This window comes from Equus quagga, chromosome 12, assembly GCF_021613505.1.
Source record: "Equus quagga isolate Etosha38 chromosome 12, UCLA_HA_Equagga_1.0, whole genome shotgun sequence".
Taxonomy (NCBI): domain Eukaryota; kingdom Metazoa; phylum Chordata; class Mammalia; order Perissodactyla; family Equidae; genus Equus; species Equus quagga.
In genome coordinates, this window is record NC_060278.1 from 19,675,157 (window position 1) to 19,700,359 (window position 25,203).

General features: G+C 44.9%; 1 protein-coding gene across 1 annotated transcript in view; it reads left to right on the plus strand.

Annotated features, from left to right (window-relative positions):
• FRMD4A (FERM domain containing 4A) overlaps positions 1–25,203 on the plus strand; it is a 275,085-nt gene that overhangs the window by 135,408 nt on the left and 114,474 nt on the right. The window contains exons 4-5 of the mRNA XM_046678619.1: positions 7,977–8,069; positions 18,294–18,378. Of these exons, the coding sequence (XP_046534575.1) occupies positions 7,977–8,069; positions 18,294–18,378 (178 nt within the window). The remainder of the gene's footprint in view (positions 1–7,976; positions 8,070–18,293; positions 18,379–25,203) is intronic.

Below are 25,203 nucleotides of genomic sequence, written 5' to 3' on the forward strand. Positions count from 1 at the left end.
CAGAGCTCATGGTTCTGATTGTATCATTTAGATCAAGAAGCCTTATTTTTAGTTATCTGATCTATTCTTAGTCATAACTTTTGTCTCCTCTATTTGGGTTTCTTTTTTAAAAAAAACGAAAGCTTTATTGAGGAGGAATTGATGTACAAAGAAGTGCACATATTTAACGTGTACAGTTTGATGTTGGACATACACAGACCCCTGTAACACTCAAGTTTTAATTTTTAAAATTAAAAAAAAAATGGTTGACAGAGGATCTCATGGTCAAAAACTATAACTAAACAACTTTTAGACTATTTGGCAGAAATCGTCAAACACACCCCAAGTTGAAGGAATGATTATCATCATATATTTAAATTTTAATTTGAACCTCCTGTCGTGAATTTTAAGAATTCTGTGTCCCATGCTGTAAATGAGTCTCCTTGTAATGAAAACCTTTAAGAAGTATTTAGAAAGTTTAGGGAGAAAGATCAGAAACTTGGTTAGCCATTATTGCACATTTTAGGAGCCAAGTACAGTTAGAATGTATTTTCACATACCAATTAAGAAAATGAGTAGTTCTTAACCTCTTACTTAATCACAGACTCCTTTGAAATTTGTTAAGAAGTTGCGTTCCCTTGCCACCGCAAAAGTTTACATGCAAAATAATTTATGCTTAAATTTTAGGGGGTTCGTAGACACCCTGAAGCCAGAATTCTAGTCTAAGAACCAATTAAGAGATTTTTTTTTTTAACATACTATGTTTTAATTAATTGAATCGTTGACTGGTACTGTTTGGGGAATCTGATTTATCCAGATAATTAAGGTCCAGCGTGCCCTGACACACTGGAAATACGTCTGCAGACCCGATGCTGGGACAATGGGAGAACCCCCTGCTCTTCAGGGGCCCTAAGTCCTTGTGTCCCTGGACTGGAACCATGACTGGCATTGGCTGAATCATCTGAAAAGGGTCTAGTTGATAAGCATCCCCAGTCTCCAGCTTATCTACAATTTAAAAATAAACATAGTAGAAAAGCAATTTTCCGATTGTGGAAGAAACAACAATAAGACGCAGCTCTGGGAAAGTAATTGATTTAGAAATAGGTTTGGGATTTCCATTCATTAAATGCCCCGCACCATGAGACTGAGGAGAGAGATCAATGGTACCACCTCCGTGCCTGGGTTGTAATAGTGGCTTCTGGAAACATGGCCTGCAGCGTTCATTACCACCACGGAGGCTGCCTGGGGATACGGCCAGACGTTAGGGCAAACGACAGTACCTTCTATTTAGTGACCAGAAAAGGACTTTGGAAAACTCTTTGTGTGCGGTTAAGATAAATAAAAAAGAATGGGGCAATCCAAGCAGGCCTTCAGGGTCCAGGCTCCCTCCTGACCTTTTCCTTCCCAATGCCAGTGAGCCGGGTGGAGCTGGGATCCTGGACTTGGTGAGCAGAGTGAATTCTCACCGAATAGGGAGATTGTTTACTTAGAGCGGGAGTGGCGTCTATATGTGCATGGCAGTCACTGAACCGACAACAATATTGATCTGTGGGCAGTATTTGAAGCTGAGGTATTGGTTCCTTAAATGTTTGTTTAGTATCCACTATTAAGCACCGGAAGTCCAGAAATAACTAGACTTTGACCCCTTGTAGGGCTTGTATTTTGGGTTTAGGAGGTAAATAATAAGATACAGTGCCGGAGGTACTATAAAACAAAATTGGAACAGCCTTAAGAGAACATAATGGAGCAAACAATTCCTCCATAAATAAAAAATTATAGCCATAAATTCAATTGGACTGAATAGCCTATGATGTAGTAATCTCGTCTCCCCAATACACACCTTATCTTAATCTTTCTTTGGGTGTGTGTCTCCCTCTGGTGCAGGCTCTCTCTCTCTCACACACATACACACACTCATTCACACACTTGAAGGCCACTATTTGAGCATTTCTAGCTAAATCTGTATCCTTGAGCTGTCCTTGATGAGCAGACGTACTTCTGAGTCAGGACACTAAATACCTAAACATTCTTCCATCTGAAGAGCTCCCCACTCACCTCCTCCATCCAGTGACATCTGTAAAAATGTCATACTCTTGCTTTGGCTTTCCTGAGAAACTCATTCTATATGAAATCAGCTGTCCACAATAAAAACCTCTAGGGGCCCGCCCGGTGGCTTGTGGTTAAGTTTGCACGCTCTGCTTCAGGGGCCGGGGGTTCACCAGTTCAGATGCTGGGCGCGGACCAACACACCACTCATCAAGCCATCCCACATAGAGGAACTAGAAGGACTTACAAGTAGGATATACAACTATGTGCTGGGGCTTTGGGGAGAAAAAAAAAAGGAAGATTGGCAACAGATGTTAGCTCAAGGCCAGTCTTCCTCACACACACACACACACACACACACACAGACACCGACACCTCTGAAAGGCACAGAATATCTTTCTCCCCTGGGGCCCAAGAAGTGATCCGTTCAGAGGGCCTTATCCCACCTCCACCCTCCAGTAGCTCTCTATACGTGACATTCTCCTAAGGCCATCTCTACTGAAGGTGCCAACACTTGAACCAAAAATCTGTTTGCATGATATGTAGAAGCTAGAAGCAATCTGTTAAATGAATGCATCCAATTTTGCTTGCCTGGAAGCAATTGCATATTTATTACTGACCCACCAGTTTGACCTACTGCCACCATAAACCAAATGAGTGTTATCTTGCTCAGCTTTAAAGATAGTTACATTCCAGCAATAAAAAAAAATAGTCTGTGTGTCTGCTGGAGCTTTTTTTTTTCTTGCTTTGTTATTGGCAAATGCACTCATGTGAATCCTCAAATGAAAAATCAATGAGAATAATGAAAAGCAAGCTTACCTGCATCTCTTAGTTCAACTGTATAGAGAAAATGCTTCTTAAACTTCTTGGCTTCCCATCCCACCCTAACTTAAAGAAAAAGCAAAAAAAGACTTGAGGAAGGGACTTGATGCTGAGACTGTGAGGTATGGCATAGGAAAGAAAAAGTCCTGGGCAGTAAGGAATCCTTGATACTGTTAGGTGTGGGAGATGTGACTTGGAACACAACACGATAAACAGAAAATATTTTAACAAGTCCTCCTGCAGCCGAAATTGGTGGCCTCAGATCTGGGGTTTCCAGTTTACTTTTTAATCCATCTCTTAGCTTTTGCCTAAACATTCGGCAGTTATCATAAGGGACCTTAGATAAGTCCCTTGTCCTGTTAGTCTTTTTCCCCTTTGTAAGCAGCCTTCAGTGGAGAGATTTTTACATAAAATGCACAGAAAATGGAGGGAGCCGACTTCCTTCTGCCTGAGGGTCCCAGGACTCCAGGTTCAGGAAGCCCACCTCTGCGTGAACATCAGAACCTCGGGAGGGCGTGTGTCTTGCGGTCCCTCACAGAACTGGGGTTGGGGAGTTCCAGCAGGGGAAGTGGAGAAAGGAAATTCGTTTTTTCTCAGAGGCTGCCTCTTCAATTCGGGGTGATTCTGGCCCTGTTCTCTCTGCTTCCTGCCATTTTCTTACTTCCTAGTCATTGCATTGCTTGATACATGCTAAACCAATATATGGCTAGGAACAAAGGAGTTTCCAGTTAAATAAATTCTTTGCTAAAATGTCATTCTTTTACAGAGTTTAGTGTGGGGAATGAAATTGTCGAGTGAGGGAATCCACTCCCCTATTTGTCCTCTGTTAACATAGATGAAGAATGGGCGGTAAGCAGACCCGACAGGGTGGTATCCAGGTGACTCTATGTCTGTGTCTCTTCATGCAAAATGTCCCCACTTGGAAGTTCTTCACGAAGTGAATTTTGGCCCCCAGAGACCTAAGTGGGATCCCCAACTGTCTGTGTGGTCAGTAATGTGGTACCATTGGGGTGGGTGAGGATTTCTCAAGCCTGGCCCATTGATGGATCTGAAGGGCACATGTGGAACATTCTATCTGTCAGTTCCTCCTTATTCCTTAAGTTTGGGGCCAGAGAAAGACCACCATGCTCTTGTACCAATCCAGTCTGTTTCTCTTGTGAGGATCAGGAAACCGTTATTCCCACCAGACCCTTCATCAAGAATTATCATAAGGCAGGCCGGCACCATGGCCTACTGGTTAAGTTCGGTGTGCTCCGCTTCAGCAGCCCAGATTTGGTTCCCCAGCATGGACCGACACCACTCGTCAGCCATGCCCTGGTGGTGACCCACATAGAAAAAGAGGAAGATTGGCAACAGATGTTAGGTCAGGGCGAATCTTCCACAGCAAAAAAAAAAAAAATAATAATAATAATAAAATAATTATCATAAGGCAAAAGGTTAAAATTTAAATCTACATGGTCATTGGATGGATTGCTGTTCTGAGTTTTCTTAGATTCTGTATTTATTTGGCATCCATTAATTACAATGCCAAATTAACACCAAAGTTGTTTACATCTCCCCTGCCAACCAGAGCTCATACTCCGAACCACCCTCTTTATCTAAATCTCACACACGAAGCCAAGATTTCCCCATGCCCTATCTCAATCTAGGGCCAGGTACCAGATGCTAGGGATAGCCTTATACCTCAAAGCCTGGTGGAATTATTCAAACTAGCCAATCCTGAGCTGTTTCCCCTGTACTGTCCTGCTTTTCCCACAGAAACCCCATTTGAGGCTCTGGCCTATGCCTTCCCAATATTCCTTTCTGCCCCAGGACCAGCACTGGTGCTACCCCTTGTGGCCCTGCCTGGCGTGGCATGCCTCACCTTTCTAGGAGGACTGTGAATAACATTAACTGTTCTTTCAATGGCATTGACCTCTCCGTGTTGTCACTCCGTCACCTTAATAAATTAAGATCTGAGCACAAGTCAATTGCTTTGGGTGCTAGTCATCCCGTCACTGAACACATCCTTTTGAGCACCTCCTATTTGCCAGGCACAGTGCTAGGTTCTGGGCATGACTTTTCTTAATGTTATAAACTTGTAGCTTAGTTGGAGAGACAGGTCATATTTTTAAAAATAACTAAGTTCACAAGAATATGCTAAATGCCTTGTCAATGACACAAACCAGAAGCTCTGGAGAAGTTTGAAAGAAACCCCAGGCTTAGGCAATCAAGAAAGACTTCACTGAAAGTAAGCCCTGAGCTCGGCCTTGAACGATGGCTAGCATTCAGATAAAGAGGGTGGACAGACGATTCCAATTAGGAAAAAGAGCGTGATCAAAGTCATGGTGTAGAGCTGCATATGGCGTGTTTGCAGGAGGCTGAGCTCAAAGAGACGACCCCGAGGGATTTTGGACATTTTCAGAGGCAGGAAAGGAGGGGCTGTAGCTTATGACTCTCTGATAATTAGGTCGAACATTTATCTTACCACCTTCCAGTTGGTCAAAACCCACATGCTTTTACCTTATGAGGTAGGTCTATTTTTCAGATGAAAAAAGTCTGTTGGAGGAAAAAGAATGCATGCACAGAGTAAGTCCCTTGGACTTCAAGAATGTAGCCACAGATGTGCCCAGGATGGGGCTGTGAGTCCAGAGGAGGAGCTCCAGCCCAGGCTGGTGTGTGTGGGGAAGGTGTGGCAGACAAGGCTTTCTGGAGCCACGGGAGAGCTGGGTCTTGAGGGTGGACTTTGCTGGGTGACAAAGGAGGGGAAGGGCATTCTAGGCGGAGGGAACAGCATGAACTAAGGCACAGAGGTTTGAGACAACATGATCCCTGTGGGGCATTATCAGTATTTCAGGTTTGACCAGAGACGAGGTGGCCGCAGACCTTCTGTTTCTAGGTCCCAGTTCTAGTTGGACAGGAACTTAGCCCACCTTTCTGGGAGAATTTGGTCCAGTCCTTTTACTTAGAAAACTTTTTTCCCACTTATTTTTCCCCTTTACTTTATTCAGAGAAGAGTAACCAAAAGTGAAAAATAAAATTAATAGCAAAAACTTTTTCTAAATGGAAATTCTCAGTTGGAGGAAAAAAAGAGGCCGAAGTTCCTCAGGTGGACACTGTTCAGAGGCCGATCCCGTGGTCATCTGTAGAGCCACAGGAGTGAGTTTAATTGAAAGAGCGATTTTTTTTTTCCTTGTGCAAAAGACGCAGCTTGAATGAAGTCTCAAAGTGGAGATGGAAACCTCTAGCCTGTTTTCTGTCTTTCATTTGTTGGAGCAAGCTTGTGCTTGGAGGAGCAGGCATTTTGGTACAGTGATGCAGACAGCTGGTATTTCTCATTATCCACAGAAGCGCCAGCCTTCCACACAGGTGTATGCATTTTCATACATGTGAGTACTTTATAAACATGGGTGTTACACAGCATCAGGCACCTGAGGAGATTTTGTGCTGTCACTTGTGTCTGTTCAACGTGAGCTGACTAAGTAAAGGTGATTATAGGACTCTGAGTCTTCCAGGATGATGGACTGGGATTGGGTAGGGAGGGGAAAGGAAAAGGAAAAGAGTAGGTTCCTCTCCCTACATTTGTTCCATGGCTGTCATGCTCTTCAAAGACCACCCTCCTCAATGTGGCCCCCAAGGCCCTGGTGGCTGGTCCCTGCCCCTTTCCAGCCTCATCCCTTTCTACCCACATGACACTAAGATGCCAGGTTTCTTTTCACCTCAGGGCCTTTGCACATGCTGGCCCCTCTGCTTGGAAAGTGGTTCTCCTTCCACTTTGTTGAGGTAACTCTTGTCATTCTTCAGATCTTACTCACACACCAGGAAGTGCCTCTCAGACCCCCAGGCTAGATCAGGTCCTTACATATTCTCGTAACTCATGGTCCTCATACTATTAGTAATTATGTAGTTAATTGTGGAAGTAGTGGTTGAGTGTCTCCTCATAAGAATATAAGCTTGAGGGGAATAGAGGTCATGTCTGTGCTGCTAAGTGCTGCATCTCCAGACCCTTTCTCAGAGAAGGTGGTCAGTTAGTATATATGGAAGGAAAGAAGAGAGGGAGGCAGGGAAGGAAGGAGGAAACGCACAGGGGACCCGATTTGAATATCATCAAATATCTGTAGTTCACTGTTTAGAATAGTTTTAATAAGGTATAATTGACATACAATAAACTATGCATATTAAAATGTGCAATTTGATGAGTTTCGAGGTACCTCTATACCCATGAAACCATCACCACCATCAAATTAATGAATATATCCATCACTCCCAAAAGTTTCCTCATGCCCCCCACTATATCCCTCCCTCTCACCCACCCAGGCAACCACCGATCTGTCTGTCACTGCAGAATAATTTGCACTTTCTAGAGTTTTCTATAAATGGAATCATACAATCTATACTCTTTTTGTCTGGCTTCTTTCACTCAGCAGAATTATTTTGAGATTCATCCTTGTTGCTGCATACATCGATATGCCTTGTTTGTTGTCTTTATTGCTGCATAGTATTCCATTATATAACTGTGTCACAATTTATTTATCCATTCCCCTGTTGATAAACACTGGGGTTGTTTCAAGTTTTGAGCTATTACAAATAAAGAATCTCTGGGCATCTGTGTGTAAAAGTCTTTGCATGGGGGACATATGCTTTCATTTATCTTGGGAAATACCTAGGAGCAGAATGGCTGAGTCATATGGTAGGTGTACGTTTAAATTCTTAAGATACTGTCTGTGATTCGCTTTTCACCCCATCTGCTTCCAGTAGGTTGTTGTGAAGATTGCTAACGTGTCTCTAATGTGTGTTTTAAGTCCTTAAGGAAAAACCGCAGTCAAGAGTGTGATGGAGGAATTCAGGACGAGAGAGAGAGCACGATTACATTTTCATTTGAGCGCAATCTAGACAATGGACAGCAGGTCTGAAGCCCCAGACTTTTTGATTGTCATTCTCCTCTCTCACATCACACAGTGTCTCCCGCTGATTCAGTAATCAGTATTCCCCAGATAATTCCTTTGGGTTCTCCAAATATTGCACACTTAGCAGTGAGGCAGAGGTCCACGTTTATCTGTGATCCAGCACGCTCTGCTACACATAGAACATTGTCACAGAAACTTCTGCAAAATCCAGATCACTAACCCATGTGTCTCTCTTCTCCTCAGGGGACACTTAAACTGGCTTCAGCTAGATCGAAGAGTACTGGAGCATGACTTCCCCAAAAAGTCAGGACCGGTGGTTTTATACTTTTGTGTCAGGTATGTACACCTGGTGCCCACTCTTTGCTTCTGTATTTCTTTCTCTGTCGGAAAGCCGGGGAGAGTAGAGTGATGAAAGGAAAGAGAAATCGAGTTTGTCTTGGTTCATTGCCAGTAATAGAGGTTACCGTACCACTACATTCCCAGTAGATATAAACCTGGGGCGTGGGTGTGTAAGGCGTGTCAGTGTGTGTGCATGGACACACGTGTTTGTGCTGTTGCACTAGGATGCTTGTGTGGAATGAAGATCAGAGCTTGTTGGGTTTTTTTGCTTTTTTTGGAGAGGGGGCATACGTCTTGAAATAAGCTGAATCTCTTACGATAACACAAACCCGTGGATCCTTTTGGTGGCCATTTGAAGCTACATAACAGAAGTCCGTGTATTTTCTTGCCTCACAAGGGCCAGTTGGCCTCTTGAAACTTGTCTATTTTATTCCAAATAGGAATAGGGGAACCCCAGCAATACATCACGGATCAGTGTCTTTCTCAGTCATGGGAGGATACGGCATAATGAAATATCAGAAACAGTCGGCATCTTTCTGCTGTTTAATCTATTATAAGTTTTATTTTGTGACTGCAGAGAACTGTATGTGCTTCTCATAGTTAACACTGGCAACGATCTTATGAAGTCGACCAGACTTATCACTTTGGTTTGCAGAAGGTTGTGTGAAGCCAGAGAGAATCATGTCGTGGGTTCAGGGGCAAAGCACCAATCATAGCAACACCAGAATCTGAGTCCCCAGACCCAGCAGCTCCCTGAGCACCCATCTGTGGAGCCACCAGGCTGTTTCTGTCCAGAACCTTCCTTGCAACACAATTGCAGAGGCATTTAGGTCCAAAAGCCTCAGTCTTGAGGTGGACACGAACACTTCCAATACATAGACCCAGCTCTTTAAAAACATGTTCACAGGAATTCAAGATCAAGATGCCCATGATTGACAGTTCAATTCTTCCTAAGGAGCATGGCCAGGAATGCAGTTTTAGATGTAGCCATCCCGAGACCACAGAAGGCATTAGAAGAGCCTAGAATCAGAGTTAAAGGGTCCATTTAACAGGCGGGCGTATGTGTCTTTACCTCAGCTGGCGGAGTAGATTTAAACTTGCATTTAATGTCTTTTTGATTTGTTTAACAGCTGCGAACATATCAGAGCTAATCTTAGCTATTTCCATTACTGATGAGCATCATCTCGATGTCATAGTCTCTTTAATGGTGGCTACATTTTCTCAGATAAATGGAAAAGTAACCGTGTAAAGCAGAGAGTAACACTTCCATCGGGTGGGGCGGCGCGTAAGGCGAGACTGGGTTGGATTTGAGCAGATCATTCATCTATAATCGAAGGTGGATGAGTACACGTTTATCAGCTTCTCCCCTCCTTCTTGCTGCTTTTCACCAACATTAACCAAGAATAGAAAACACTGGGCTGTTTGTCTATTAGCTGTTGTTTCCAACTGTCTGTCAGGAGCCGAGTTATTTGTGGGTTTGGGGAACCAAGCCTTGAAGGAAAGCTTGGGGCATCCTGAGGTTGCTGGTTGAAGTGCTTGTCGCTGAGAATATGCTGAGTTTTCCAAATCACTCTGAGCTGACTTCTGTCTGTGAAACCAGATACACAGAGGAAGCTGCAGAGGCAGAACCAGTGTTGACAATAGACAGAAACGAGGAGCGGGTGACTGAAGACCCAAGGACACTTCTGCCATGGGCCATCCATTTTCCGAATCGGCCACAGCAGGCTCCTCACAGAACGCTCCTTAGGAAGAGCTCTCCAAATGCACCTTTGGGGACAGACTCCTAGCAGATCCCTGCCACAAAGCTGAGCTCCTTCTCCAGCTCGTTGCGAAAGCTGATCTTTCTGGACAGCCCCAGCTTGCTGTTTCCAGTTACCTCTTGGCCACCTGCATACTGCAGACTCCGCAGGTCCAGAGCCAAGTTCATCCTGTTCCCACCACCCCGCTCCCCTCCCCAGACCTTCTCTGGTCCCCTCAAATCTCTGATGTCATTATCCATTCAGTCCTCTAGGCGTTCCATCTTGAAGTCTTTCCTCTTCCTCAGATTCTAATGTGCGTTAATTCTCTGCTGCTAATTCTGAAATCCCTCTCCGCCTTGCCCTCTCCTCTTTATTCCTTGAACTCAGGCTGTCATCTTCTGTCACCTGAGCTATTGCAACCGCTTCCCAGGGTGGCTCTCACCTTAGCACTTGCCACGGAGGATCCTGGCTCCTCCCCCACCATCCCGAGTCCCCAGGCTTCAGCTAGCGGAGCAACACAAGAACAAAACACCAATAGTTGGTTTTCTGGTTTCCTCCGAGAGAGGAGGCAGATTCTCCCACATTGGTAAATTCTGCACTTTTACCTTGATTTTCGACCTGGAAGAATTCCCAGTTTATAGCTCAGTGCCTTTCTGGGGATGCCCACAGGCTATTTTCTCCAAAGGAGTGGTGTGATAAATTGTCTTCATAAAGATCCAGACCTTGGAATATGCTGGGGTCCGTCAAAGAGCTCCTGTCCACCTGGGCGCTCTCCCTGTGCGCGCTCGCTGACCTTTCTAAAGAGGAGCAGCCCCAGCCCGGCCGTCATGACACACGCGTCCCCTGAAGAAGCCTGACTCAGCCCCTCACGGCTTTCACCTTCCGCTTAAACATCTATGTAACACGTGTGTGGTTAGCCTTCGTGGAAAAGGAGAAGAAAACCATGTGATAAAAGAGGACCGTGGAAAAGATCAACCACCTTAAGCCAGGTTCTAGGAATTCCCGAGTAGAGATATGAATCCTGTATCACTGAGGAACTAAGTTAGGCTGCCATCCCAGCTTGGTTTGTAATTCAACATTTATATATTCTTTTGCAGTAGTGCATATTCAAAACATCTGTGAGAGTGGGGGCAGAATTATCAGCTCCATTCAACCAATTAGGTAAAATAAGACCCCAGTATATTAAATAATGTGAATTCGAACTCAGAGAATTCTGCTTCATCCTCTAAGCCAGAGTAATTCTTCTGTAAGGATTTAGGATGGAGGACTAAGAACCTGCCTTCATTGACCTATTATTTAGCCTAAAAGGGACCTGCTCCCTCCAACTGCTCATGGGTCAGCTCACCAGCAGTAATTACGGTGGCTTTGGGGTCTTTATAATTACCTAAAAAGGAAAAAGGTCTGAGAGAAGGGAACTATCCATTATTAAGGATAATTGTTAATGTTCACAACAACCCTTGAAGCAGTATTATTATTCCTAATTAAAGATAAGGAGATGGGGGCCCAAGACGGTCAGGGAAATGGTCCCCCCAGCATGGCTGGAAAGTTCTTGCATCTGTTCAGTCAGATCTGACTCCAGTCCTCGAGCCCTGCCCCCTACCCCACACTGCCTCCCTCCCCCAAGTGAAAAGTGACACCATGGTTGCTTATCAGAGCCTGCCTTTGCACCCGGTGTAGGTAGGGCCAGAGCCACCCCAGTCAAAGTCGATGAGTCTGCTCACCTTGGGTTCCAAGCTTGGCCACGTCTGCAGAACTGGTGTCCATCTGCAAAGATGGTGTTAGCGCAGGTGCACCCAGCACTGGGTGAGAGGGGCCTGATGGTCCCGTTCTAGCACTCATGAACTCAAGGCGCCCCCTGCAGGGACAACGCCAAGTCACAAAGCTTGGTGACCTTTGGGAAACTCCGCATTGGGCTAAGAAGGGGCATGTATCCATTTTCCCCAACTTCCAAGGTCCTATCAGCCCACCAGCTGTCATTTCTTTGCCATTTCAGTCCAAACCCAACATTGTGCCCTTGCACCACTCCCTTACCCTGGACCTCCCCTCCTCTTGCCGTTTGTCTCATACACACACGCACACGCACATGCACGTGGGGTTGGCTCAGTTGAGTCACACAGTTCTTGTATTTCTACCCCTGGGTTGCTAAGTGTGGTCAGTAGGAAAAAAAAAAAATCACACAACTGCAGGTTGGCATGTGATCGATTGTGACCAATTTCACAGAGATCATCAATGTTTCAATATTTCGAGCCAGTTCTGTCGAGTGTGCCTGCTCAGGGTCCTCTTCATTGCCCACAGTGGCTTCCCCTCTTGCCGCAGACTCCAGACCAGAAGCTCACCCCTTTGCTCTGAGGAGATGACATTGCTTGTGATTTTGCAGAGAAAACGGAAGCTAACATGGGTGAGCTCCATCAGCTTCCTACTCCCTTACCCACAAACTTAGTTGTATCTGCCCCATCTTTGTGGCGTCCTCACCCACTCACCACATATTCACACGTACACACCCAGGAAGAGGAAGAGGGACCCCTATCCCATCATCCAGAGCTAGGGGGGGCCATGTGTACTCCACTTCCAGCCCTTTCCCCACCACAGAGAGTTCACTGCCTTGAGTCGCCCCTCTCTTTTTCTCTATCTTCGGCTGCTGCTTCTCCATGGATCCCTCCCCTCCATGACCACACCTCTCCCACCACAACAAAAGAAAATCCCTTCCCTTGACTTGCATCCTCCTCTGCTACTACCCTTTGCTGCCCGTTCTGTTCACAGCAAAGGTTCAGAAGGATGGGTCTACACTTACTGTCCCCCTTCCCACATCCCCTTGATTCCTCAGGTTGTGGCAGTCCAGGTTGTGGTCCCATCACCCCATGGTCACTGGGGGTCTCTAGGCCTGAAATTCCATAGCTGCTTTTCTACCCTCCTCTGCCTGAATCAAATGATGTTGTCATCTCTCTGCCCTGAAACTTACTTATGGCTCTTTGTGTGGTACCTCTTTATCTCTGTGATTGGCACCACCCCCCATCCAGCCCCCCAAGCCAGAAACTTGGGAGTCAACCTTGACTTCACCTGCTCTTTCCCACCTGCTCCCTTCTCTTCCCTCAGTCATTAATTCTTCTTATTTCTGCATCTTAAATAGCTCTTTATATCCATGCCTTACTTGAAGAGTATGAAGAGTAAGGGATGGATGCACATCCCCTTGGCTGTGTTTAGTAAATCTGTACTCGTCTGGAATTCCTCTTGTTCGTCTCTGCTTCTGCTTCTGGCTCCTTCCAGTCTCTCCTGTATGTTGCCACGGAGCATCTTTCTAGAATTCTTCTCTGATCCCCTACTCATAATTTTCTCCGCTTTTCATTATCATGCTAAGGATTTCCTTGGTATGTCCTGTATGATTTGCCTTCTGCATGCCTGTCCACCCTTATCCTTCCCCACTCCCTTACCCCTCACACATATGCTTTACACGCAGCCCCGTGATCAGTGTATGACCAAGATCACGTTCAACTACAAGATCTTTGTTTAGTGCTATGGGAACGCTCCTCAAGTTTGAGAACAGCGACCCTCTGATAGAATTCACCAGGCATGCTTAAGAAATAGGTCAAGAAAAAATAGAAGGAAAATAGGTCTAAAATATGTCTACACAGCTAAGGAAGTCTCTAGGTCTTTTTACTGCATAGACACAAGTTTGTGCTCAGAATGATTCCTCCATGTCTTGGCTGTTCCTCTAATTGTGTGTTCTCCAGCCAAGTGAGCTTGTAGCTCTGGTCACCTACACTGTTTGTAGGAAAATAAACAGAGATTAGATTTGTCTTCTCAGACTTAGAGGTTCATAAACAATAAACTGAAGTGAGCAAGCGAAAAAGGAAAGAGAGGAGTTGCCAGGGAGCTTTGATCTGGAGAGCGCATTTTACAGCCGAGTTCATGACCTGCCTGTCGGTGTCTTTCCTGGCTGGTTGTGACAGCCATTGCTCTTTCCTATCACTCACAGTCACAGTGATGGCACAGACCTCAAGTGAGATGCCTGCTAACAGGAACTTGCTAGATCTCAACTGGGTGTCCGGGATAAGATTTTAGCGCTGTTGGAATTCTCAGTGTCGGAGATATTTGGCCGCGGAAACTCACAGCAGGATCAATGATCCTTCTCATGGTGATCACTCATTTTGCTATCAAAATGGGACATTTGTGTTCATTACAAAATGAAACCACTGGTCCATTTAATTAACACTTGCTGTAAATATTCGGTGATTCCCAAGTGCCAAGAGGAGGATGTGAGAGGGAAGAGGAGGAGGCCGGAAGAGGAGCCGTGGCTGGGCCGTGTTCAGTCTCCTGCAGTCTGAGACTTCCACAGTTAAAGGGGACGAGCCTCCCCAGGGCCTCAGAGCCTCCTGAGTATTTGATAGTCTCACACACATCATAGCATAGCATGTATTATTCCTCCTTCAGACTGTCTGATAAAATATTCTCAGGTTGGCACCATCTGGCCAGGTTGGGTATGATTCTCGTGCAGCTCAGGGTACACTCAGAGCTGGGTTTGCCCTTGGCCTAGAGCACCGTTCCTTTCAACTCAAGAAGAAGCCCTAAGCGTCAGTCCTGCTAGATGTGCAGGTTTTATTATCCTTCAGGGATGGTGAGACCAACAGATCAGGAGATGATTGCCATTGAAAAGACAGTTTGTTACTCATGGTTCCCAAGAGGAGAGGGCATGCTGTGCCGGGCAGGGCCGCACGGGGATGCACCAGGCAGGTCAGGAGGCAGAGGGAGGGGGCTCTGTGGACAAGGGCCTATATGGTGCTTTCTGCAGGAAGGAATGGGTGAGACAAGGTCAGCAGGCTTGGGACGGTTGGTTTGAGTCATTTCAGCGGGCTTTGGGGCATAGGGTCTGTCTCAGGTTGTCCAGTTCCTGGCCCTGGCATGATCAGGGCAGGTGGATAGTGGCCCCAGAGTCTAAGAGCCCCATAGAGGAGGCGAGGAAGGGTATGTGGGCTCTGGATTGGTTGCCTGCCTATGAAACGTGTGCTCACCGGTGAGTCCTTTACTCTCTCTAGGAATTGGCTCACCTTGGGAGGAGCCGTCCCTCCAAGGTCAGCAGGGCGCCAGATGTCAAAGAGTCAGAAACCCATGGTTAATCCAGAACCAGACTTAGAATTGTCCATGCAGACTCTCTGAATCTCAGAGAAATCATTCATTTCCTTGGGTTTACGTAGAGATCCGGAATGTTCTTTGTGAACCAGGTCTTCGAGGAAGCGCCCGCGCTGGTAGTTAAGGAAATGCAACATTGCCACCTACTGCCGACACGGAGGACCTTTAATAAGGTTCCCATGAAAATCAGAAACTGGTAAAAAAAAAAAAAAAAAAAAAATTAAAGAAAAGAAAGAAAGAAAATCTCGACTTTGAACCCAAACCATCAGTGTCTCCCACCTCTCCAGAAGTTTCTTCTCCCTGGTGCTCCTGCCCTGTGCACTGGGTCTCGGTGTGTGAATGGAGATGACTGAGGTCTCTTTTTCTCTGGGCATTTTGTCTCACCGGGTCCTCTAGCACAGATGGAAAGTTCAAGATAAGTTAAATATCCAAGGTTACAGAACAATAATATGACCAGCCTGGAGCTCACATGGTTTCCAGGCTGTTTCTTGGTGATAAAGGTTAACAGGAAACTGCTTTCCAGTTTTTGTCGAGAGGAGGTGATTTTTTTCTTCATCTCAGAATATGCTTGTTATTTCCTCCTACCTTCCTGCCTCTTGTATATCCAGACAACATGGAGCTCAGTGGAAGTGAAAGCTGTTGCAGAAGATGCAGAATTTGCTGTCTCATTTCAGTTTTCCGTTATTAGAGAGTTGAAGAGGGAAGTGTTATGTTTGCTTAAGATACAGTCGAGGAGAAAATTGGGGTTGGAGAGGACAGAACGTGACCACTCCTTAATTTGCAAGAATTAAATGTGGTACAGACATAAGGCATTGCCTTGAAAATTAGGTTATTTCAGACCTAACAGCTTTAGACTCAAAATTATTGTTGCATAACTATGGACAATCACTGTCCACCTCAAGAAGCCTCCGCTATTACTCTGGCCTTAGGCACCAAGGTCACTAACAGCTTTGTGTGAACAACTTTTCTTTCATGTTAACAGTGATGGAAGGGGTCAGATGTGGAATATAAGACCCCCAGCCTGGAATTTCATGACCCCTGGGAAACCATTTATTATTTCTGTTCCCTCCTGCATTGCATTCACTGCCCATTTCATTGTCCAGCAAGAACTCAACCAACCGTGAGTGGGGAGAAGAGTGAAAAAAAATCAGTCTTTCATTCTCAGATGCTTACTAAGCTCATGTTTGTGCCAGGCACTGAATTAGTGCTGGGATACAAAAATGAGTAAGATTGGGCCAGCCCTCAAGGAGTTTGCAGCTTAGTAAGAAATCCCAGGGAGCAGAAACTTACAGGAGCTTGGGCAGCTCAGTAAGCAGAAGGTGGAAGGGAGTCCGGGAGAGGAGCACTTCTGTAGGATGGTGAGCGGAGTCGGCGAAAATGTGGGGATCCTGAACGAGGGCTCAAGGGAGCAGGGGTGAGGTAGGACGTGGCGGAGAGTTGTTTGGGGGGTTGAGAGGAATAGCTTGAACAAAGGCACAGAAGCAAGATTCGTCCATAATAGGCCACGCCTGCAAGTCACCCAGCTGAGCTGGCATTTTCCTGAACCACCCGGATCTGAGCCTTTGTCATCTTCTTCCCCTCCCCCCCCTCCTCTCCTTCCCTTTCCCCTCTCTTCCTTCAGTTTCCTTCCTTCCTTCCCCCCCTCCTTCCTTCCTTCTGACTTTGCTATTCTGACTACCCCTCCCCAAAAGCCCTTTACAACAGATGTAGATTTTTAAATTAAATCAAATTTAACTTCTTTTGCTTTGAGATGCAGAATTTGCTACTGCATTTCCAGTCTATTTTTAGAGGACTGAAAATTGTACAACTTTACAGCCCCTCTGAGACCACTGCAGGCCCTTTATGGAGGCCTCCATGACCTAAAGTACTTGCTCCAAAAGCAGGAGGCAAGTGCCTCCTTTTTTTTTTTTTTTTTTCAGGGAAATGAGGTGGTGGAGCTCAGCCAGCCTGCTCATTCACAGGCTTTGCAGGAATGAGGGCTTTATTGTAATTTTGTAGACTCTTGCGTAATGGTAATTGTACTAACGTCCATTGTCTGAAAATATCTGCTATTATCTGAAGTTACTCTGGATTCCCTCACAAATTTAAATGAGTCTGTATTGTATTTATCTCAGCAGCCTCTGCACACATTTGAAAAATGATAGAAGATATTATTTACTTAGTCTACAGACAAGAGGTTGCAAACTGGTGGGCCGCGGGCTTGTCGTAGCCTACAGACGTGTTTTGTTTGCCTTGTGCAATGTTGGTTGGTTGTTTTTGCTGTTTTTATTGTTGTTTTAATCTGACTTCCTTTCCAATATTTGAAAGCCACTACACTTCCTAGATGGAGAACCCCTGACCGCGTCCCGCTGTCTTCTTTTACAGTCTAGAAAACAGAAGGCCAGCAGGAGTATATGACTTGCCCTAAATCACATGAACTGGCACCAGATCGCTGGTCTCTTGCCTTCCTCCTCAGGATTCTTTCCATCACCTTGTAACACGGTTTCAGAAGACCGTAACGCTTCTTCCTTCTCGTTTCACCTTCTGCCCCCTCCTGGTACCCCCAGTGTCCACGAGGCAGGTGTCCAGTGCCCTCCACACCCATACAGAACCTTCTCCTCCGAGACTCTGCGTGTCAGCCGTCTCCTCTCTCCTCTCTCTTCCCAACTCCTAGTCTTGGTGCAGCTGCTCCTTGCACACGTACAAGTACCTTATCTAAGGAATTCAGCAAACTCTAAAGTTAATGTATAAAAGCACATTTAATGTAAATTTAACTCAGCATGTTTCATCTCAAAAAAAATCTGTAACCTCCATCTGGATAAAAGTCATTTCGCTTAATATGCATTAATATCATTAATATCGCAGTGTTACAAACACTTCCCACAGCTCTCTGGAGGTGCAGAAATCCAACCACACCTTGCCACGTCTGGGAAGACAGGTTGTAACCATTTCAAAAAGAAATGGGGCCCCTTATTCGATTAAGCAAAAGAAATTGTCTTTTAAAAAATCCAGCTCAACAACGTTTAGGACAAAAAAGTAACATATTGAAAGCAAATAATATTATAAGAAACTGGAAAGCAGGAAAGAAAAAAGAAAAGAAATGGTCAAGTTGAAGTCCACCTTTAGGAGTTGATGGCAGCCCAGCTCTTTGGCTATGTAAGGGCTGTCGGGCATGACAGTAGGTGTGACAATTGACTTGAAAAACACTGTTTTCTCTCAAAAAGGAATCACATGAAAGCAATTGATGATGCCTTTTTCTTTGGCTCATTTTAGATTGGGAGTTCTGGTCCTCACGTCAAATTGTGTAGCTCAGAGAACAGTTGGTTTTCTGCCTGCTCTGTTGATGCTTCTGTGGTTATTTGTGGTTTTTCTCTTTCAGGTTCTATATAGAAAGCATTTCATACCTGAAGGATAATGCCACCATCGAGCTCTTCTTTCTGAATGCCAAGTCCTGTATCTACAAGGTAGGAACTGTTTCTTCTTGTTCAGAGTTTCCCACTGAAATCCGAAAGTATCATTTGAAGCTGGAAATCCCAAATTGTTGCCACTATGGTGATTTTATTGATTAGTGTAAGTAATGTATAAATTAATTACTGTACATAAATGAGAGCTTCATGACGCTAGACATGTCAGTAATGTGACTCCTTCTGATCCCTTCACTGTGTTTTTGGCTCCTTGGACGTGTTCCTTCGCCTGGTTTTAGGGGTCTCCATAACCTGTCAGCTGAGACAAAGGAGAAACCTAGACAAATATGACAAATGCACCAGTTAACTTAGGTCTCGCAAGTATCAATGAATTTCTTATTACCAAATGCATCTGTAGTTGACCATTTTGAAATGTTCTAGTAGTATCTTTCAAACGGATGCTATTGGTACTTTAGGTGAGGCAAATTTTCTTTAATTGTGCTGAAATACACATAAAATTTACCATCGTAGCCATTGATCAGTGCAAGGCTCAGTGATAGTAAGCACATTCACGTTGTTGTGCAACCATCCCCAGCATCCATCTCCAGAACTCTTTCCATCTTGCACAACTGAAACTCTGTACCCACTAAACAATGACCCCCCCATTCCCCTCACCCCCCTAGTCCCTGGTAACTACCATTCTACTTTCTGTCTCTATGAATTTGACTACTCTCGGTACCTCATATAAGTGGAATCTTACAGTATTTGTCCTTTTCTGTCTGGCTGATTTCAGTTAGCAAAATGTCCTCAAGCTTCACCCATGTTGTAGCATGTGTCAGACTTTCCTTCCTTCTTAAGGCTGAATAACATTCCCTTGTGTGTATATAACACATTTTGTTTACTCCTTCATCCATCAATGGACTCTTGGGGTGCTTCCACCTTTTGGCTGTTGTGAATTTTGCCGCTATGAACATGGGTTTATAAATATCTGTTCAAGTCCCTACTTTCAGTTGTTTTGGGTCTATACCCAGAATGGAATTGCCGGGTCATATGGGAATCCTGTTTTTCATTTTTGGGGGAACACTGCCATACTGTTGTCCAGAGCGACTGCACCATTTTAAATTCCTATCAACGGTGCATAAAGGTTCCAGTTTCTTCACCTCCTGGTTTTGTTATTTTCTGGGTTTTTTGATACTAGCTATCCTAGTGGGTGTGAGGTGGTATCTCGTTGTGGTTTTGATTTGCGTTTCCCTAATGACTAGTGATATTGGGCATCATTTCGTACACTCATTGGCCATTTATACATCTTCTTTAGAGAAATGTCTATTTAAGGGTCAGTTGTTAACTGAGTGGGACAGTCTCCTGCATTGCATCCAGTTCCCTCCTATACTTGTAGTATTTCCTTTCATTGGATAACTCAGAATGCCCACACGCGTTTCCAGCACACACCCCCTCCCTGGGGCGAGGGCTTGCAGGACACCACCCAGGTTGAGAACCACAACTAGGAGAATGCATTTAAAGTAAACACCCTCTCTGCTGCCCCCACCATGCACCCTTAGGTCCCATGAGTGCAGCTTAGGTCGGCTTATTAACAACCATGGAGAGGAGCTGGTCTTTACTCAGGTCACGCTGTGGCCGGCTTGGTGCTGCGTGCTCTCTGTAAGTTGTGTGGCTGATTCTTCACAACAACTTTGAGGCAAATACTACTTTTTGTCCCTGTTATCCTTGTGAAGAAGATGAGGTGCAGGGATGTTATGAGATCTGCCCGAGGTCACATATCTACGGAATGGCGGGGTCAGTGGGAGGTGAAGCTGACAGCCTGACTCCAGGTGACAGAGCTCGGCCGCTGGGCCGCACTGCGCCCTGGAGGGCAGACTCTCCTTGGAGTGGAGGATGCCCCCGCAGCCCAGAGAATGTCAAGCCAAGTACCCCTGTTGTCAAGTGCTCAATGGCTGCATTTGAAGGCGTCCAAGGAGATCCCCTGCCTATATTTTCACATTTAACTACACCCAGTTTGGGGAGATTGCAACGACCCACTACACATCAAAACACACACACATTTGTTGAAATGGTATCTTCTTCAACACTTTTCCTTCTGGAAGCGCTGCAGCGCATTTATTGCACAGAATAGTTCCGCCCAATGCAAGTGTTCAAAGTAATGCAGAGCCTGGTTGTGATCAAATTCAGTTCTGTGAAGGATCTTGCTGGGTGACAGTTGCCGAGCCAGGACTTAAATTGGGCTCAAACCCAGAGCACTCAGACTACGGTATTTTGGGTTTTTGCTGAATGGAGGAAAAAGACCCTAAATGTAGTTCCAGGAAGTTGCAAATTCCTTCCTCTCTCTAAACGCTCGTTATCTCATCCTCAAGTGGAATTAGTTAGACCAACCTTACTTTCCTCACAGACTGCAGGAGCATCGGACGGTTTTTATTTAATGAATGGGAAAGCACTTTGGAAAGGTTCAGGAATAAAAAGGGAGCGCCGTCCACCAGGTGGCAGACTTGGGCGGTAAACGTCCGCAAAGTCGCTGAACAGATGAAATCTGCCTCAACCTGGGCAAGTACAAAATTGCCCCAAATCTGCTTGTATAGGCATCTGGGTATAGGAGAGGAAAGTTTCTCTCTTGGAGTTGTTCAGTTCGGTCCAGTCGCAAATGCTGGAGGCTACAGCACTTCGGAACATCGTGCTCGGGGAGGATTCTGGGATTAATGGGAGATTAAAAAAAGAAGAAGAAATCCTCAGGACTAAATATCACAGATTCCCCAAGTGGAGGTGATGGTGCATTCGGAGGCAGCCAAATTTAGGGTCAAGCTGCCGACCTGGATGGTGTATGTCCTTCCAGAAGTCCAGCTATCTCCTCTCAGTGTCTGTGCTAGAGCTCAGTTGTGCAAAAGACCCACAGATGGCTTTTTTGAAGTTTATATAGAAGACCAAAAAGCATCACAAGACCGCCAGTCTCCCTCCCATCGTCAAAAATATTTTCATTTGCATAAATTGACATTTAGCATTTATTAAAACAATTCACATATATTATCTTATTGGAGCCTCATGAGAGAGTTATAAATGGAATCATTAGCTTTATAGAGGGAAGAAACTGATGTCAGAGAGGTTGGGCGCGTACTCAAAGACAAAAGACCGGACGTGGTTGAACAGGCCGTGTGACCTGTTCTACCCAGTTGTAAATATGTAAGATCGTGGGAGGCCCTGCGGCAGAATGATGGTGATGAGAGTTTAGATGGTGTCCCACAGACTCGGTTCCCTTCCCAGCCCTGCCTCTTTGTGAATGCGATAAGTGCGGGCTCCTTCTCAATGTCTCCAAGCTTAATTTTCCTCTTTGGTTGAGCCAGGATATTAAAAGACCCCACAACCTTCTTGGGAAGATTAAGGGAGATAAAGCATGAATACGGTTAGCTCTGCACCTGGCACATGATGAGCTCCTGTTGAGGTAGGCCTGCTCATTTGGATTCAGACCCCAGTTGTTCATCTTGGCTGCAGTTTTCCTTGTGCCACCCACGCTGCCCTCTGGCACATTGGAGGCCTTGAAGAGCCCAGGAGCCGTGCCAGCCACAGAACCTGTGGATAATGCTCATCCCCGAGGCTTGAGTTGACCCAGATGAGCTTTAACACCAGCTCCCTCCCTGTTTCTTAGGGAACAATTCCTACCATGTAGTAGAATCTAAGTGTTCAGATAAAATAAGCTATTTATTCCTGCTTCCTCCGAGTCCTTATTGCATTCACTTTTAAAGTATTAATATTTATTTTTATCAAAGTAATGCATGACATAGTTTAAAAGTCAAATGGTTCTATGGATGTTAGCTCAGGGCCAGTCTTCCTCAGCAAAAAGAGGAGGATTGGCAGTAGTTAGCTCAGGGCTAATCTTCCTCAAAAAAAAAAAAAAAGTCCAATGGTTCTAAGTGGCTTATTATGAAAAAGAGCCCAACCTCCGAGTCCCACCACTTTTAACAATTTTAGCTGTTTCTTCTGATATTTGCGTATTTCAACAAAATTGGCACAGGAAGTTTTTCTTTGATTGATCCATTTTAGATTTATTGAGTTCTCATTAAGATAGGCAAGGAGTAAGGTCCCCTGTACACCCGCCCCCACTTTCCTTTTCCCATCTTCCCAATATGGCATTAGTGCAATTCTGGACAGAAGGCACAGCCGCCAGCGTTACATTGTTATGACTAATCCCAGTAGCTTCCTATGGTTGTGATTCCTTTTTTAGACCACCAGTTGTTTGACCTAAAGGTAATAATTGCCTTGCTGTTACTTGTTTAGTTTCTACGGACCCCTCAGTGTTTTCCAAAAGCTCCTACAGATTCCCAAATGCCTACTGACATTAATTTCCACATGCATCAGGTAATGCATCGGTTTCCCTCTTTGGTTTGGTTTTGTTGTTGCTGCCTTTGCCTCCATCCTCTTGCTTCAGTCTGTACTGGCCCTTATTTGCAGCCCCCACCCCAGGACTCCCCTTCTGCATCCTTTCTTTTCTTCACCCAGCTCTGGAATGGGTCCTCTGTTTCCTGGATCCCAGGTCTTCCTGGGTTTTGTTTTATACCATTGTTTCACTGGAGAACATCCTCCAGGAATCCAGAGAAAGGGTATATGAGAAGTACAATGTTTGGATCCTTGCCTGTCTGAAAAAGTCTTTATTCTATCTTCGTATCTGATTAATAGTTTGACTGGATAGAGAAATATAGAATGAAGATTTCTCTCAGAATATCAAAGGTGTTGCTTCAGAGTCTTCCAGAATTGGTCTGGAGAAGTCTCCTGTGCTATACGTTGTATGTGGACGCCACCCGCCTCCACTGCCAGGTGGGCCTTCTAGGATCTCCTCTTATTCCTCTTCATCTGAGGTTTCAGGATGCTGTGCCCCGATGTGAGTCTTTGCAAATCCATTGTGTTGTTGCATCGATGAGCTTTTAGTCTGGAGATCAGATTCTTCAGCTCTGGGAGGGTTTCTTGGTACTATCTCTTTTATGATGCCTTCTCCTCTCTTTTCTCCATCTTCTCCTTCCGGGAGTCCTGTTAATCATGCTGAGCGTGGCCTCCTGCTTTGATATCTCATCTCTCCTAGTGTCCATCTCTTTATATTCTCCTTCCCGGGAGATTTCATCAATATTGTCTTTAATCTTTTCTATTGACTTTTTAACCTTTGCTGTCATGTTTTTAATTTCCAAGAGTTCCTTCACGTTATCTGATTTTTCTTTATATGTATATTATCCTATTATTGTCTTACAAACCTAATATCCTCTTATCACTCCAAGAAAATTATTGTGCATATCTATTTCCTTCCATTTCTTCTTCTTCTTTTTTTTTTGCTGTTTATTTATTTTGGTTTCTGTCTGTTGTGTAGAGCTTTCAATTGTCTGTTGATTCTGGTCCATCCCTCCATATTTAAGAGTAAGGCACTTAAAAGCTAATTGATGCTCCAAAAGCGCAGGTGGGGATGGTCCCCTGGTGAATTTCCCTATGGAATGATCCAGTGGCAAACTAATTCTTTCAGTGGGAGCCCCAAATATCAGTGTTTGGGAGTCTTTACTCTGTGGCTCTTCCTTCTCTCCAGAGGAGAGTCTTCCTACTTCCTGCCTGGGGTGTATCCTTCCACTGTCTCCAGTCTGGGGAGGGAATGGCCTGTATCTAGGTATAGACGTCTTTTTAATCCCTGCGCTTTCACTCCATCTCACCCCAGCTTCCTGTTCATCTTCTCCAGAGAACACACCTATCATCTCTTCAACAGTAGGAAAATGAGGAGAGGGTTTTTGTTCTGTTATTTTTCTGAAACTAAGAATACCACCTTCCTCATTTCCGCTCTTCCCCAGGAGACAGAAAGAACAACCATAGTGGATTTCTCTCTCATGTCCTCCTAGTATTTACAAAAAAAGCAGAAAAACATTGTCATAATGTATCAAGTTGCAGAAAGTTAGACTGAGATCATGAGAGAGCAGGGCTGTAACTGTCTACTTTAAGCAAAGCAGGAGGAAGTGTAGAATGGGGGGTCACTGATACCCCAGATGGCCACATGCTCTAACAGCATTTCTGATGTGTTTTAACTCACTAAGGTGACAGGTGGGTGATGGCAAGGAAATTTATGACCAGGGAATGCATAAAACTCATGTCAAAAATGTGTGTCTAGTCCCATGGAAAACTCCCATGGGAAGTCTGCCTGGGGTGTTGTGTGTTCCCTGGGAAGCAACGCGAGAAAGAAAGAACTCTCCTGCCAAGCGTTTCCATCAGTCTTCTGCCTCTCTGGATGTGGCTCCCTACACCCACTGAGGAGGCCCATCCGTCAGCCCCCTAGGAGCAGTGGACTTGTCACACTGGATGGACCGGTGCACATGGGTCTAATCTCAGCTCTGTCCCCACTTTGAGGCGCAGGATTGAATTCTTCCTGGTCAAAGCTCTCCGCTGACAGTGAAATTTCTGTCAAAAATTAGTCACCACAGTAATTTTTGAAAGCTTTGCAAAATGGTCATAAAATGTCAGTGTCTGTTTAGTTTTTTAAAAGAAGGATTCCTATAGGTTATCGATCTTAAAGTTATAAGGGAAATAAAGAAACCTAAGATCTGGCTCCCAATATTCTTCACATGAATGTAAAATTGGCTCCCACACTGAAAGACCTTCTGTTTCTATTCAGTTCCTTGCAGTTGAGTAATTAGAGACTTATGTAATTTAAATTGAGTGAAGTAAGGGACTGGTCCAAAGCACTAGCTGCGCTGTTATGGATCTCCTGTGTGGACTGTGTAACCTTGCCCACACCGGAAGGGATTGACCATCTATTCTTTAAGTATATTCATCACATTTAAATTATGCTTGATCTTTACACTTAATCTCGTCCAGCTATGATAACCAAAGAAACAGGACTCATGGTCGCCGTATGAAGAT